At 38.5% G+C, this 17,432-nt stretch overlaps 1 protein-coding gene across 13 annotated transcripts in view; it reads right to left on the bottom strand.

Annotated features, from left to right (window-relative positions):
• Window positions 1-17,432, bottom strand: part of CADPS (calcium dependent secretion activator) — a 1,450,780-nt gene that overhangs the window by 861,830 nt on the left and 571,518 nt on the right. For all 13 annotated transcript variants that reach the window (XM_069206526.1, XM_069206531.1, XM_069206527.1 and 10 more), the window contains exon 4: window positions 9,486-9,566. In XM_069206526.1, the coding sequence (XP_069062627.1) occupies window positions 9,486-9,566 (81 nt within the window). The remainder of the gene's footprint in view (window positions 1-9,485; window positions 9,567-17,432) is intronic.

Below are 17,432 nucleotides of genomic sequence, written 5' to 3'. Positions count from 1 at the left end.
CATAATACTGCTGTATACTAATACATGGCTGCAGGTGAAGCTGGGATATGGCAGTAGATTATTTCACAAATGTAATACTCTACGAGGTTTGAGGCAAGGTTTTGTTCTTGCACCTTGCTTTTTAATCTTTTAAAGGCTGATCTCCCGAATCATCGTGAAAATGTAAATGTTCATGCACCTATTTTTTCAGACCATAACATTAGGAATTTGCAGTATGCTGATGATGCCGTAATATTAGGCAATACTCTAACAGGATTACAGTGGGTAATACGTTATTTTGAAGAGTAAGCTTCAGTTTATGGTCTGCAGCTGAATATATATATATATATATATATATATATATATATATATATATATATATATAAATATATATATATATATATATATATATATATATATATATATATATATATATATATATATATATATATATGAAAAAATCATTACAGTAAGACATCTTAAGGTGACACCTCGGTCTTGGACTGTTAGGGGTGAGACCATAGAGCATGTGAGATCTTACAAAATCAGGGCATAATATTTGATGAGAGTGTGTCATTTGAAGGTCATTTCAAATACTTGAGTTAAAAAAATGCAACTAATATTTTTGCTTTTAAGATCTTGTAAAACAAGGTATGGTGTGCAAACTATGCTCACTTGGTCAAAGTTATGGAGGCAAAATTAGTTTCAGCTCTGACCTATGAATCAGTTATTTTTTGCAGTCTTGATGCCCCACTTTTAAATATGGTACAAATTACGGACTATAAAACAGTTTCTAAAATACCAAAAGACAAGTGCCATGCTGAAATCTGCCTCGAGTTTGATTTACAAAATCAAATACTTGTGAGACGGGCTGCTTTTATAAAATACCTACATGTGCTATTCTTATCTGAACCTGATACCCTAGCCAAGTCGTGCTGGAATTTATGAACTCTCTGTACACAACAGCTTGGAGACCTTATTTTTCTGAGTGCCTTGGCACTTTTGACTATCAAGTATCTGGTTTAGAGTCAATCAACATATAAACTTTGAGAATCTTTCTAAATAGAGCTATGAAGCAGTTATCATTATAGGCGGATAAAGATGTCCTGAAAGGGAAAAGGAATGGCAAGCCCGTTGTTATCTGTTACAAAAAGCTTGAGCTCCAGCCTTACTTGAAAGCTCACTTTTCAGTCCATGTTAAGAACAGGTTTCTACGACTGAGACTCTGCAGATATATTACCAAGGATGGTTTATCAAGATGGACACAGCCTTGGGCAACATGATGCTGCAGATTGTGTGGCTTCAAAAAATAAACTTGCTTCATATAATTTGTATTTTCCCCAAATTATTGCAGGCACCACAATCTTTGCTAAAACCATTCTTCTTTGCGGTAGAAGTGAGAAACTGTCAGGAAGCTGTTAATTTCTGTCTATCTGAGAGGTCAACTGAGGTAATGTGTCCTTTGGTGAAGTTCCTATCTCTAGCTGATAGTTTGCTGAAGTATGTTTAGAAATGTAGTTATTTATGGTCTTATGGACTTAATATCCACAGCTAACGTCATTCAGTTAGGCATGATAGCGGTTACCTTGCCTTAGCCTCTTTTAATGGTAACATAAATATGTCACATCATTTAAATACTAGTAATAGGTCACTCTATTCTGGTTTTGGCTTTTAAAATATTAAAATTTTCTTCGTCTTGTGATAAGTGTTCGGGAATGAAAACTTTGCTATGATTTTAAAATACCATCAACAAGCTATGTATTATGAATTGTATGTATAATGATACAATTGTTAATAACTTTGATGATTTTAAACGGTTTTTAGCGTATATAGTAGAGGTTTTAATTAACCAATCAATTAATTACTTACTATAATCTTCTACATGGGAAATGTTATGATGTCTCGAGCGTAGTCAGCTCTAAATCTTTTGGGCCAGGTGACTCCAACTGCATTTACATCAACTCCCACATCCAAGGGCAGTCTGGCAAAGACTGGCTAGCCAACAAACCAAAAAATCTAGTTTGTGTCTCCATCTCAGTCCAGGGTATGGAGAGATTAGACTAGTGTACGCTACAGGCGTGCTTGCTTGCCCTCTCGCCAGTCAACCTGTATTCTCTCATGTAAGATCTTGCACTGCCTTATTCCATGCCTGGGCACTCCACAAACCTGTATCTATGCAGGATACATTTTACAGTGCGTAACAACTGTTCATCTCATGCAGAATTAATCCTTCAGAGGTTGTCCACCACCCCAGGTGTCAATTGAGACCCCTGCTTGTCTGTGTTTTCTGTGTCAGCACAGGTGTCACTATGTGGATCACCGAAGGACAGGGCATGGTTATATCCTATCACCTGAAGGTGCACTGGGATAAGCATGTCTTTAAGGTCAGCATACCATAGTTACTTTTATACAGTCATGAAGGATGCACATTGCCACAGCACTGAAAGTGTTTAGTATGGGAAGATCACCACTCAGCTTGTCTACCTGGAGATTCCGATGTGTTTGTACCTTCTGTAAAATCGCACCTGCTGTTTCTATAAAGTATAACACACTCCGTCACTGTGTGGGGCAACCCTCCTGGTAGCGGGCACCTAGCAGGCCTAATGTGCGCTCGTTCCGGTACAAAGAAGGAAGGATAGGCCCTAAAATACCACCACCAACACAATACATTGCTCCAGGTAATGAACCGTGTTAGAAGGTCTTCGCCCCTCTGGCAGTCCAAAAACGAAGTAATTGTTTATCGGGATCTGACCCTCGGAATTCTCTGCCTTACAATCCAGAGTCACAATCCTTTCCGGGAGGGTCTTATTCTGGTGGGAATCCACCAAGGGGCACTTCTTTCCAAGTGTGTCTTCATGACTCTTGACCTTACTGGGTCTTGTAATTCTCACGCAGAATGTCAATGTCCAATGAAATTTTGTTGCTTTTGGCATCAAGAATCTCCCTGGAGGAGGTGATAGTGCTCAGTATTTGGTCCAGGGTCACCTCTTAGCTGTAATCTGAGTCCCTAGTAGCTTATTTTCTGAGGTCAGTGTGTCTGCACTACATAGAGGGGTAGCACGTGGTCTCCCTCTTTAGGTACCAGGAGGTTCCTTTAAATTTCTACTCCAGCCCATCATTGCAGCCCCCTTCTCGTAGTCAAGAGCCTGTACTCAGATCGGTCCCCACCTTATTTTTCCGTCTTGGCCCCTCACTGTGCCTCTCAGGTATGGGTGTGTGAGTACACTAGTGAATAGTTTCAGTGCTATGCCTCTCTTCTGAGGCCCCCGTGACAGGTAGATCTCAGCTGCTAGAACCCTGGAATGGATCTCACCCCAAGAAGTGCCCCTAAACACTTTACATCAATTGGAAATCACATGCTCAAATAAATAATGGAATATCAAACTTAAATCGTCTTTTCATTTCCAAGATACTAGACAATGATACTCCCTGAACCCCAATCTATCTTTTCCCTTGAAGCATTCCTCATCCATGAGTTGAGACTATAGACAATGACAAAAGATAAGTTATCAACCTGTATGGATATAGTTATACCATTCATTGCTAGGCCCTTTTCCTCCATTTTGGGATACTCACTGAATAGTTTGAAATTATAGGTAGTGGTGTAAAAAATTTCTGTACCAAAGATACGGTATATTCATTTTGGTTTATTATTGCAAATAGTACTAATGAAATATATTAAGCCTCACCTCCAACATAGTTTTTCTTCAAGATAGACTCCCAAGTTGATTACTCAATAGGGATGAGAAACATTGAAACATAGATAATCATGTTTAGTCAACTAAAACCTTAATATACTCATGTTGTTCCTATGCTACACTAATTACTAAGAGAAACTGATCTTCTTGCAATGTATTATAATTGTTTCTACACCTCTTCAATATAAAGCCATTAAAAAATAAATAAAAACAAAATTCTAAATGGTGCTGCCCTCATTTGAATAATTAGCATTTTGTTGTGGTGGTGATACACAAAGCTCATTGTATGCAATGAGGGTCTATATATTTTTTATCTTGTTTGTGCTTGAAACCACATGTTTTCTCTGAAAACCTCTAGGAATTTCTTTCACTCACAAAAATATTGAGGTTAATGGCAAACTTCATTTCTACTGACACAACAATTATCTTTAGGCAAATGGACTCATAACAGTACCATAAAAAATAAAGAAAAACACCTACGAGCACACGATAATGAAGAAAGCCTTTCACTAATTGTTTTGGCCGTATGTCTGATTCATATTTGAAAGTACCCCAAAAGCACATGTGCCATTATCAAATGATACATCAATTCAGGATAAGGCATGGGTACTAGAAGCAAGTTGAATATGGCACTATTGGTGCTGTGGGCAAATCTGACTTTGCGATAAAGGATTGCCTGATTAAAATTACACCTTGTTTTTGTAATCCTGTGAAGACAATGCACTCTCTACTGCTGATGCTTAGCATGAATAAAGTGAAACATTTTAAGATGGATAGTTTCTGGACAACTTTTATCCCACATTGTTTAATGGCGACATTCCAATTATTTTAGGACATTGGTATGATCAGAAGTCTAATGTTGGTTGCCAGCAGGTACAGAAAAAGGTAAACCAAGGATCTAATAGGAAATATCTGCATTACATGATTTACAAGGCAGGAACTAGCATAAACATTCTTCAGGAAAAGGATAGTGGGTCGGACACCACACAGTTTATAAATAGTATGCTGAAGACCACATTTTTAGAGGAGATTGAGAGGACTGAAAGGGTGCCATAGTTAAATAATTGTATTGGCATCTGGTATTTCAGATTCTGTCTGAGCCAAAGCTGTATAAGTATTCAATACATTTTCTTAATGCATTTTACAGGGAAGGATGTCTGCCTGAAATCTAGAACAAATCGATCAGGGACAGCCACTCCGCTATGGCAGAGAAGTGTCGGCCTGCTGCTAAAAGCAGAAAAATAAAGTGATATTAAAAGAATTTTATTAACACTTTCTTTTTCCACTTTCTTAAGGCAGGGAGGTTAGGGGGTAGAATTCTCCATGCTAGCAGGTAGAGGAGGAGTGGTGGTGCGCTTCTAAGTGTGCATGACAGTTTGGCTAGGTGGAGACCAAGCGCAGCGTCTCACTCCCGCCTTGAGCGTCATTTCTGCCTGCTCAGGCCACTCTCTGCACTTCTCTCATGCTGTTAACAGCATGAAAGAGGCGTCAGGATTGGGTAGGGAGGGAGGAAGAAGATGAGAGGAACCGAGGCGGCTGGATCAGTATAACACAGAGGCAGCAGGTAAGTTTATTTAATTTTTATTGCCCCCCTGCATCTCCTGCTCTGCTCTCTGCACTCCATGCCCCCTGCTCCATGTGCTGCCCCCACCCCTTCCTGCCAGCTGCTGCTACTGAAACGGATGCAGATACACTTTCTTTTGTATCTAGATCTGATATAAGCAGAGGGTGAGCATTATCAATAGTATCTGGGGACGTTCATACCACATTTCAAGACTTCAAAGACATTGACAAAGATAGTGTTTACTGATAAATTGTAGATTATATATTTTTTTTAACTGTTCTCTTTCTGAGCTCTACTTATCCATTGGAAAATAACACCCTTGCTTATAGTGTGGAATCACATGCGGGGAAAAACTAGATCTGGGTGAAATTTTGGTTAAGCTAGAGTAAGTGGCCTAATTTTGGAAATTTTGTGCAAAATAAATTATGCAAAATGACAGAGATTACGCCATTGCACCACAGCGCGTAGTTTCAGGGAGAAATTGTCACACAAAATGTACTTTTTGGATTATTTCTGTTAACAAGAGCGGCACTTCAGGTAGGTGGCACTTTAATCAAGGAGGACTGTTATAATGCAAGACGTGCAGCTTCGGTAATATTTTAATGCAAGTTGCATTGCTGGTACATTTTACTATCCATACAGACCATTAGGGTATTTTTTGAGTGCAAACTTACAAATATGAGCATCAAGGCAGTGTTTTGAATGTAAGTAACCAGAAATCGACTAGAAATTGCATTTTCAAGCTGATTTTCCCCCTAAAGGATCATTTGGTAATTGTTTCAGTGCAGGATGCATCTTCCATAATTTCATATAATTTGCATATTTGTTTGGCAATTTCATGTGATTACTCTGCCCAAAATTACGCAAGCTATGCTCAACCCTAAAAAAACCTTATTTTGAAGAATTGTTGGCGACCACCTTTGAAGTATGTATCAAGAGAAAATTCTAGTTATCTTATTGGAGACAAACTGAAAATCTGATAACTCTCAGTGTTTGTAGAGTTATACAAGAAGACTGAAAGAAAGGGAGGACAGTTAATGAAGTTCACAATAAAGTAACACTGAAGATGAAGAATCAGAAATGTTTGAGGTTAGGGGATTGTTTTTCAGGGTCCAATTGTGGGATAGGTGGTGGGTTGGAGTCTGTATTTGATTTCAAGAAAGCACATTTGGCAAAGTGAATTTGAAATTCACCTCACATCAGATGTTTTCTGATAACTATGTCGGCTTTACTTAGCGGGCAAAAATTGAGATGCTATACCAGGGAAGATTGCAGGTTAAAGTCTAAAGACATAGAAGAAGGAGAAGCAGGCTGTAAGTTGCCCTCTTTCAAGTAGACCCAGGCATATCATGTTCAGAGTACTCTACTGTGAAATATGTTCATGGAAGTGAGACAAACTCTGCAAGACATGGGACTGTGATGAGGGCTGATCCATTCTATAGAGTTACACAGCTGTATCTATTAAGGCAGGATAGGGTAGATTATCACACAAAAAGGTATCATGAATTTAGAATAACCAGTTAGGAGAGTCTGCAAAATGCATATATTAGTTAAACATGTTTGCAAATTTGAAAGTGTCCCATTTTTGTTTCTACATGAATCATTTCATTTGTCAAAGTGTGGTAGCACTGACGGTGCATGCTGGAAATGGAGGTGGTAATCTGCTTCAGATATAAGTTTTTTCTTGTCTCTGTAAATTTTGACTGTATGTCCAAGAGATCCAGGCTTGTGTAACATCCATTAGAATTCATTTAAATGCAACATTGGTTGTCCTGGGTTTTATGCAAGGATTACAAGATCAGAAAATCTATAAACAATTGCAAAGCTTTTATAATCATATTTTTCAGCTATGAAAGTAAATGTCTGATGCCCAATACTGTACTTCAAAATCATCAATTAGCAATCTGGTACATGTTTTGAATTGAGTCTTCAAACAACAGTTCATAAAATGAGTGATCTCCTAGATTTTGATAGGCATGTTATAAATTTGTCTAATTCTTTGAGTTGTATGGGAGTTATATATATGCAAACCGGTAAAAACATTTCAGTAATGAACTTCTTTGGTTGGATTTAGCCTCCCAACACTAGCTGTTATTATGTGTGGCACTTTCACACTCTGGCCTGGCCCATTGGAAGACAATAGCAGATGAAGCTGAGAAAAGCATGCTGAATAAAATCAATGGTGCAAAAAATGTAGGATGATAATCTCAAAAATGAAGTTTTGTGTGTCTTATCCACCTCATTTTTAATGTAGAAATCTGTCCATATAGCCAGTGGTATTTTATTCAAATGAAGAATATGTGGTAAGCAGACAAAAGGTTCTAGCATTTAATCATAACCCTTGATCTTCCTGTAAAAAATGTCATTTTTTATGTTTCTCAGTTCTTTTCTTGGTTATAAAAGTGCAATTTCGTCAAATGTGCAAGCTCCTCATTAGGATGCTCAAAAAATTGAATTCCCAACAGTTCTGGATTACAGTCCTTACATTTACCAATCTCAAAACTTTACTATCAGCCAGTCCCTCTATGTGTTTCAGTCCCAAAGGTTAAGTTAAATAAGTAGAAAAACATATTTTCAATCAGTAAAGGGGCCTATGGTCCGCAGGGACTACGCAGGCCTCAGGCGACTCCTTCCCCACATCAACACGACCCAGGAGGTTTGGTTGCAGTGACAGTCCAGGAGGGGGCTGGGACTTTTGCCGACACACTGAAATCCTGCAACGTAGGACATATCTTCAAGTAGAAAAACAACTTTCAGAAAACTTTAATCCTTTAAAGCATTCAGAATATTGTTCGTTCCCAATCTATGCATTTATATTTATTTGGTATTATTGGAATGTTTTTGACAGAATAGGGGTACTGTTTGAATGGCTGTGAGCAAATGCAGGGCTACACAGGGGGGTATAATATTCCCAATTTAACTTTGGCACTCTTGTAACACAAGCATAAATAATAATAATTGTATAATTTATAAATAGTGTCAAAGAATCTCCTGTTTCTATAATTATATATATTTAGGGCTTGATTGGGGTGTTGGCAGAAGGGGATACTCTGTCACAAACGTGATGGATATCCCGACTGCTATATTTGAATCCAATTATATACTATGGGGATCAAAATATGGCAGACAAGATATCCATAACATTTGTGATGGTGTATTCCCTCTGCTGAGATCTAATTCAGGCCCATAGTGTCCAAGAATCTCCTATTTCTATAATTCTATTGTGCTCTTTGCTTCCTTTCAAGACTAAAATTATGTTGCCATGATTCACATAATCATGGACATTTTCAAGTTATGTTTGGTAATAAACTACTTTTTCCAAACAGACAAATATCATGAATTTCATTCCAAAATATTTCAGTGACTCATTGAGTACATTTAGATGTTTTTATTGCTCTGCTTAGCTCACTAAGCCACACTTCCTTCAGACCCATGCTGTAAATTCACTTAGAGAATAATACTACCTAGACTAGTGTTTCCAAAATACCCCATATCAATTCTGTGCTGGAAGTCACTTAGTTGTTGCCAAAAGAAATGTCTATTATTACTCAATAATCAAATCTTTTGCTTTAAAATTTGCAAATTCAGTTATAAGAAATCAACAACCTTCCATACTTTTACCACAGAATTCATTTTATTTTGAATGGCAGAGGAGCTGTCCAAAGGACCTAATATGGCATTAAAGTCAATCCCAGTGGCAAACAGAGAAGAGTGTACATTAGAAATGGTTGTATGGCATAATATCAACAACAGAAATAGCAAAACATTTCAAAAGACCCAAAATATCGCATTTACATACTATGTAAACTACAAAAATATCAAGACAAAAGTTTTGGGGTGCCAGAACACCGTCAAACAGGTAAGGTTGTAATAAGGTGTTAGAGATCCTACCACCTTCAGCCTTCATACTGTGGTGAAAACTTTACAGATACATCTTCTGAGTCAAATCAGTTCACAACATTAATATTGCCACTGAGGTTCTCACCTAACTATAAAATCACTTTAACTTTCGTTTTTTTCAGTGAATTTCACTTATTGGTGTAAAAAAAACACTTTTAAAGATCAGATCATTTTATTGCATTTTCCACGTGTGAAATCAGGCTACCAGCAATACAATAAATGGTACATGAACCATTACTTTATAAAGTTAGTACTACAGACAAAGTGTATTTACCATCTTGAGGATTTGTTAGGATTGTATTAAGATCTATGAATGATGTGTAAGGAATAGAAACTTGACTTACTCTTGCAATTTGATCTGCCATCTGAAGACGTCCATCTAATTCTCGTCTAATTTGGGCTGCCTGCTCATCTGGATTATCCAGCTAAAATGAAAATAACAAGGCCATGTTGTAAATGTCTGAATTTTTGCATGGTTCGTTAACATCAAATGATTACCTTACTTGAGCGAAAGCAAGCAAAAATGTAAAGCGTATTAAAAGGAGTGTATTTACTGTTTCATGGATATTTAAAGTCTGTAGTAACATAAATACAATTGTTCTAGGGCTGTGTCAGTACATCCAAAATGGACTCAGGCACAAACACAAATAAAACAAGATGGCCCAGTCCGAAGCCACACAAGTGACTAAAACTGGCCATATACTGCTTGCCTGCAAAGGTAGAAACAATTAAATGTAACCAACCCTTCATGGACACAGAGTTATCAAAATAGTTTCCTTCGTCACAAAATGGTGATGGGGAAAACAGTATTGTATGCCAGACACACCACAAGCACAAAGGAATAGGAGGGGTGAAAGAAGTTGCAATTGGTCAGAGGCACCTAAAGCTGCGAGAAAAATGCTGGGGTAAAATGAAATGAAAATAAGAAAGCATCATGCCCCCAAATACCACGCAGGTCTAGGGGTGACCCATTAGTGCCCTCTCACACATCAAATACGTTTGGATGAGGCAACTACTGATCTAAATTTTGGTAATGTTCCCTATTACTTGTATAAAGCCATAAAACTAAATTGTAATTCTACACTGACATAGTGACTGGACTAGTGTCATTCGCATTGGACACGCCCCCATTCACAGGGGATTTCCCATTGGCAAGAGAGAACAGTTGTTTGGGGTTAGCTCTATGCCACATTTTTACATGACATGGACCTCATCCATTAAGCCAAAAGCATTGCCTTTTCAAATATCTTTGTTAAAGAACAATTGATATTCCAAACCAAATTAAAACATGTGCCTGTCTCAAAGGTTAGTAAAAAAAGTCTATCTCCAGTGCCGTAGTATTTGAAACATTGAAATAAAAAAAAAACTTGAGTTATAAGTATTAAAATACACATTTCCACAAAGATTTCATACAAACAAATATTTTATGTTGTAGACTCATGGCTCCACGAGGAGTTCATTACGAGACATTCAGAATTCGATTTTATTATTTCAGTAGTCTTCATGGTCAAAGTCATTACATTGGAGTACTTGCAATAGACAGTGAAAATCAAAATGTACTTTGTCTCTGAGTGAAAATAAATCAATCTATTGCTGTGTCAGAATCAACCTTTTCAAAACATGCAGGAAAGAGTTTAGTCTGTCTGGTGCACATGTCAAATAAACATAAGGAGCGTGAATTGAAAATTACTGCAAGGTGACCTGGTCAGATTGTGACTCCCCAAGCATGCGTCACTTCCTAAACTGCTCATACTGTGACTTGTTCAGTCAATGGAGCTTTCATACAGCTGTTCTCATGATGAATCAGTTTATTTTCAGGTAAGCTTAACCTGCATCGTTAGAATTTTGTAATGTTGCTGAGACATTCATAAACATGTAATTTATGAAATGTGCAATTCACACCTATGTCTGGTCATATTTTACATGTATTACAATTATTCCTAAAGAGGCAGGGTCAGCTGTACAAAAATTGCTTTTAACGCTGTACTAAAACTATTTTAATAGTCAGTAACGTTTAAGCAACCCCTAAAATAGATTCTGAAATTGGTAAGGAATTGCTATATGGAAGGAGTGTTTTGTAGGCTTCCCTTCCAACGAGAGATTCCTATCCCTATGTATCAATGGTTTAGGACTGAAATAGCAGTTGAAAACCAGTAAAATGTGACCGGCCCCAAAGTTGTGTTGGTAACTCATTTGGAAAAAGGGAAGGGGTTCCTCGGGGACCCCTGCCACTTTGTGAATGTCCACAAGACCACTGCAAACTCTCAAACAATGACATTTTTTATTTTTAAACACAGCCCAATAACCTTTAAGGAGGGCAGGCTGCATCAAATCATATTGAGCAGAGTCCAATGCCGTAACACAGGGGAGCTGTCAGGCACACAAAGCAGACAGTGTGCATTCCGAGGGTGCTGGGCATGGGGTCCCTGCACTGCCCATGCCATGGGTTCCCCTGTGGGTCCCCCAGAACTTGTTCTCTGCCAGCTTTTTCATGGTAGGGTCACCACCATGAAAAGGCTGGCAGAAAACAAGGTTGTAATCAGCCAGGTGGCACTGAGTTCAGCACCGCCCGACCTGACCACAACCAATACCACTGTCACCCCTTTGGGATCTGTGATATGTGGGAATGGCGGTCTTAGGTGAGTCCACCTGCATTCTAGTAATGTGGTGTCTGGACCACCACAGCAGTGTGAGATCCTTAGTCACTTTTCGGTTCTCAAAATGCTCCAGTTGAGCAGAACTCCACAAGTCATTTGCCTTCATCATAAAGTCACAATGGAGCTTTTTTCTTCACAGCAATAAGCCCCAGGGAGGACAACACTGAATATCTTGCCAGAGCTGTGCCCTCCACAACAAAGCCTTAGCACTTTCTCCATGTTTTCCAGAGGGGAAAAACTATGGGCCTGATTTAGGTTTCGGCTGAGTGGTTACTCTGTCAAAATCTAAATCCCATTGCTTCCTATGGGATTTAGGTTTCGGTGGACGGAATGTCCGTCACCATTGTGATGGAGTAACCCCACCTCCAAAGTCAAAATCAGGCCCTAAGTTTCATGAATTTTCCTACTAAAGGGAAAGTTCTCCCTGATCACTTCTGCAGCCCTCAGATAAATAAGGCAGGCTTCTCTCTACCAGCTCTCTCCAGTTAGGTATCCTACAGTTTTTTGTCTTAAGTGTTTACTTACTCCTTCTTAGAGTGGGGAGTCCTTTTGTTTTTATATATGTACAGCAGGTAATGGGTGACCAGCCAATTCAATCACACACCTACACAAGAAATGACATCACTTATTTCTAGTCACAACCATATTTTAAGAAAGAAGCCAGGCAAATGGACTTCATTTCCAATCAGACATCCGCACAAGAAGTGAAATCACTGGTTTACCACCACAACAAGAAGCCAAACAAGAGGTCTTTCCTTCTTATCATCCTTCAGCATAGCAAGTGACACCACTGCATTTCCCATCTGCACAGGAAGTGGCATTACGGGTTTTCAGCTAAACCATCATAAAAAAAAGACATGCAAAACAAATTCATTTTCCATGTGATGTCACTACATATCCCAATATCCATTTGTACGGGAAGTTACATCACTGGTTGCACGTTAAAACCATCTTTAAAAGAACCAGAGAGGCTAAAGTTCTTTCCCATTAGCCATATGCACAGAAGTGACATTACTGCATTTCCATCACCCATCTGCACAGAAAGTAACATTACTGCATTCCCGTCATCTGTCTCCACAGAAAATGACATTACTTCCTGCCTTCTCCTCGTTTTAGTCAACTCCTCAGTCTGTCCTAACTCCAGGGTATCCCAGAGAAAGGGCAGACATAGACAAGTTTTCTCTTACTGAAATCACATGACAAGATATAATCATGTGCCTCCCTAGACCCCACTTTGACAATCAATTCTTACTATCACAAGCAAATCAAAATGACACAAGCACTCGTATAGTGTCCGCATAAAAAAATGACCGAACCTTGAGCACATTCCACTAACTACCACACCATCAAACTCATGCACATTAAGGCTCATTCTACAACATTTCATGCACCAGATATCTCATCACCTCCACAAGCCTGATACTGTCTTTATCACAGAAAGATGGTTCAATCACACATTCTATTCTCATACATCCAATATATCCTTCTAGCCACAGGCCATTGCATCAATTGTGTGGACCATGCACATAAGGAGGAGGGAGGCCTCACTGTCACACTTAAGCCCTCCTAGTCCTGCACCTAGGCAAGTAAGTGACACTCAACTCCATGAAACTACTGACATACTACCTCTCATTCTCTGCAACTAAGACTGCCACCTTTCATCTCATCTACAGGCTACTTGGGCAGAAAAAGAACTTCATTGAAGATATATTGTGTTCTCTCATGACCTCACACATCTAACACACCCACACCACCCTCGTGGGTCACTTATATCTTCCAGAAAACACAAGCACAAAAAAGGAGGTATCCTGCTTAGCATCCTACCAACAAACCAAGGTTAATCTAAAAGAGAAGTCCAAACCTTCAGAATCTTCAAAGACATCTCCATCGACAACCTAGTGCATATACTCATCTCTCACACTGCCAACTCCATGTTTGATGACTATAGCATTCTAAACACTTTGAACATTTTTTTGGCAAACTATCTCAGCATCCACACTCCAATGAAAACTTGCACGTGTAAGTCAAAACCTTCAGCACCTTCTTACTCCAGAGACCTGGGTGACAATAAACAGTTTATCTGCAGACAGGGTGGAAAATGGAAGAAAAACAGGAATCCTGATTATTTTATGATACTTAACTTACAACATGCAGACAGCTCATTATATTAGCCCAAGCAAACTACTACGTCAACACCATTAATGAAGCCATCAACAGAAGTAAAACACTTTGCAAGACTATCAAGCACTGCATCAACTCCCTGCCTCACCCACCTACCCACATCTCCCTAATAAGGCAATGCCAACAACCATTTCATAGATGCAAAAAATAAAGAAGATCTGAAAGGACATAAACAACACTAAGCGTGTTTCTCCTCTTATGCCCACCCCATCTCATTGAATTTCATAATGGTCATCATTCAAAGTTCTGTTTCTTACATATCTCCCTGACATACTCAACTTCCTTAAAGCCAATTTCTATGACCTTTATTCTTCATCATGGCTCTATCCTGGGAAGATCTGTCCCACCTACTCACCAATGTCAATGAATAAGACAAGACAGTAGTTCCCACTCCTAAAGAAATCTACATCAGACCATGATGAGCTTATCAACTACCAGAACACCACTCACCTACTCTTCATGAGCAAGATCATTGAAAAAACAATCTATGATCAACTCCAAGATCACAACGATGCTAACAATCACCTGCATGACTTTCTGTTACACTTCAGATGAGGCTGCACCATGGAGACCTCTTACTTGCACATTTTTATTCACATATGTACCTCCAGCTCCCATAATTTTTCTATCATCGGCAGACACCCTAAGGTTTTCATTCTGTCTCCTGTCATGTTGAACCTCTTCATGAAGCCTTAGGGGCTCTGCGTACATAGCTGCATCATTATTCACCAATATGCTAATACATAACACTACATGAAAGTCTCCTCTGCTTCAAACTCCAATGCCTCAAACACTGTCTGCACCCTATCCAGACCTGGATGCCCAGCACCCACCTAAAGCTCAACCCATCTAGGAAAGAAATTGTATAAACCAGGCTAAATGACATGAACTTGATGGGTTCTAACACCAGCTTCCACTTAATGCCAAATCACTTGGATTCACCTTGGACAGTGTCACAGTGCATCAAGTCATAAAACCATGAAAACGAAAGTACAAAAAAGTGAAAAAATTGAGCATCATCTCTTAGAACATAACAGATTCTCCACATCACATTGTCCCTAAATTGGCATAAGAACATTCTCTACATTTTCATATCATTAAGTAGGGACAGCATTCTCATAAAAGAGAGTGAAAAATTACTACTTTGAAATAAGTGTAGACACAAAAGCATCTGGCTTTGACTTGGTATTTTACTTGTCTGACTGTTTCTTGCTATTTTGGATGGGTGTAAAAGTGTTGGATTGGATTCAGTTTTGGATGGGTTAAGGGAAAACAAGTTTGACTGATTATAATTTTTTCCAGAAGGCTTTTTACAGCTGTTCCATTTATTATTTTGTGGATTTTGAGACATAGCTGGATGTCTGTAATTTACTGATAAATTATGAGTTTGCTACTTACATTTTGTATTGACATTGCTGGTTGCATGACACACGCTAAATGTATCCCTCCTCCTTTATTTTACCTCCTAATAACAATTATAATAAAACAATGAAGAGAATATTTCTGTATGTGTACGGATTATGGCCTCTTGATATGTGCATAATACAACTACAATTGAAAATAAATTGGACTCTTCAGAATATAATCAGTCTTTATCCAAAGGAATCATATGAATGCCTGAGAAGTAGAACGTGTATATGCATGTACATTTTTTAAATATTAATAAAGGAAGTAGTCTTATGAAATAGCATCCGGCAGAGGGTTATTTTGCAGCACAGTTATTTAACGTGTAAGCAGCCAGGCAATTTTAATGAAAAAATGGCATGTTAAATTGCAGACAAAAATATTCCCAGTGGATGAAACATAATTTATCAACCCAAAATGGAAGGTTGAAAATTTGCACTGACATAACATTACAGGGGTAATAATGATTAAGCAGCAATACAAAACAACCTGTAGGTGAGAGGCAAAGGGTGGACTCCAAGGAAAGTAAGGCATCTTATTAACTGTACTGGAAAATAACTGCTAGTTTTAAGCTACATTTCTGTAATGAGTATAAGTTGGAGTGCAGTCCTATGCCATTCCCATGGTCTTGGAGCATGTCGGTTGTTTTGCTTTCTCTGGATTTTGGTATTGCCAGAGGGGGGTGATTTTTCTTTTTCTGTTTCTTCCTTCTCCCAAGGTTTGAAGTTTACTTTCTAGGTAGATACCAGATGGAAGTTTGTATGCAGTGATTTATGGAGGATGCAGGCATTCTATTGACAATTACGGCTTCCAAGCTAAACCATTAAAGCACTTGTAGTATTGGAATTAAGTGGCCTGACTCCTTTTGCCAATCACAATGTAGAGTACAGCACAGGGGATTTCCTAGAGGAGGGGCCTGAGCCAAGTTTGAGGTTCTAAGTAAAATGCATTGCTGGTCTCAAGATGTGAGAGCATTAATGCTTGTACTTAAGTCCTAAAGACACCAGGAAGTGTGTAAGTGTTAGGTTTTCTAGGTAGGTGCAGATACAATGAGGTGGTTGGGAAGAAGACTTATTTACTTGAGGTCGCAACAGTAGTGGAGATATCTACTTGTCCAGTTGTTTCTTGCTATTTTGGATGGGTGTAAATATGTTGGAGTGGTTTAAATTTTGGATGGGTTCGGTTCAAAAGAAAGCAAGTTCTGAATATTGTTTTTCAAGAGAAAGCCCTTTACTGTAGTTACATTTATTATTTTAGGGATTTTGAGATATGACTGGATAGCCTCACATTAATGATGAATGGTCAGTTAGCTGTTTCCATTTAACAATTGTGTTGACACTGCTGATTGCAACGTGTATTTAAGGTATGTTAGTCCAAGGAATACATTGACAAATTATCCTGATTTAATAAAAAGCCAAGTTGGAAAGAAATTACATTTTTGATGCTACACTAAAATCAGAAGAAACCTTGAGACTATTTCCATATTTGTAGTTTTCTTGATGAATTCACTGCGGTTACATCTGGGCTACACTCTATCTTAGCCATTCAGACTGCCTGCCTTGCTAAAGAGAAGACTCTACTGATTGCGGAATTCTGCAATGAGTCTACGTCTTATCAGTGGTGTATGATTTGCACTGGTTTCCTCTAGAGAACTCTACAACATCCAAGACTCTCAGCACTATCTGTTACCCCATCTATGGAAAAGGCCTCTTCTCGCATCAATCTCCTTGGTCATAATAAGCAATAATATTTCCCAGCTTCTCCTGCAGCAATATTGGTGGGTGATCATTCAAGTAACTGGCTGAAGGTCTTTGGAATGGCCACCCACATGATCTACAGCTAATTCAGAGTTTGTACTTTGTTTTTAAAATTGAGATGAACACTACCATCTATGATTTAGAAAGCTAATTCAACAGTTCAGAAAGACGATAATCTTATGATGAATTCTGTGTTTAATAAAATCATTCATTTACTTAGTATTACATCACAAAATTAAATTAAACTCTGATTTGCCATCCAGGAATCTTTTTAGGTGGCAATAAGAAAATC

This window comes from Pleurodeles waltl, chromosome 9, assembly GCF_031143425.1.
Source record: "Pleurodeles waltl isolate 20211129_DDA chromosome 9, aPleWal1.hap1.20221129, whole genome shotgun sequence".
Taxonomy (NCBI): Eukaryota; Metazoa; Chordata; class Amphibia; order Caudata; family Salamandridae; genus Pleurodeles; species Pleurodeles waltl.
The sequence above is the reverse complement of the archived record's forward strand: the minus strand, read 5'-3'. Positions and strand labels throughout refer to the sequence as shown.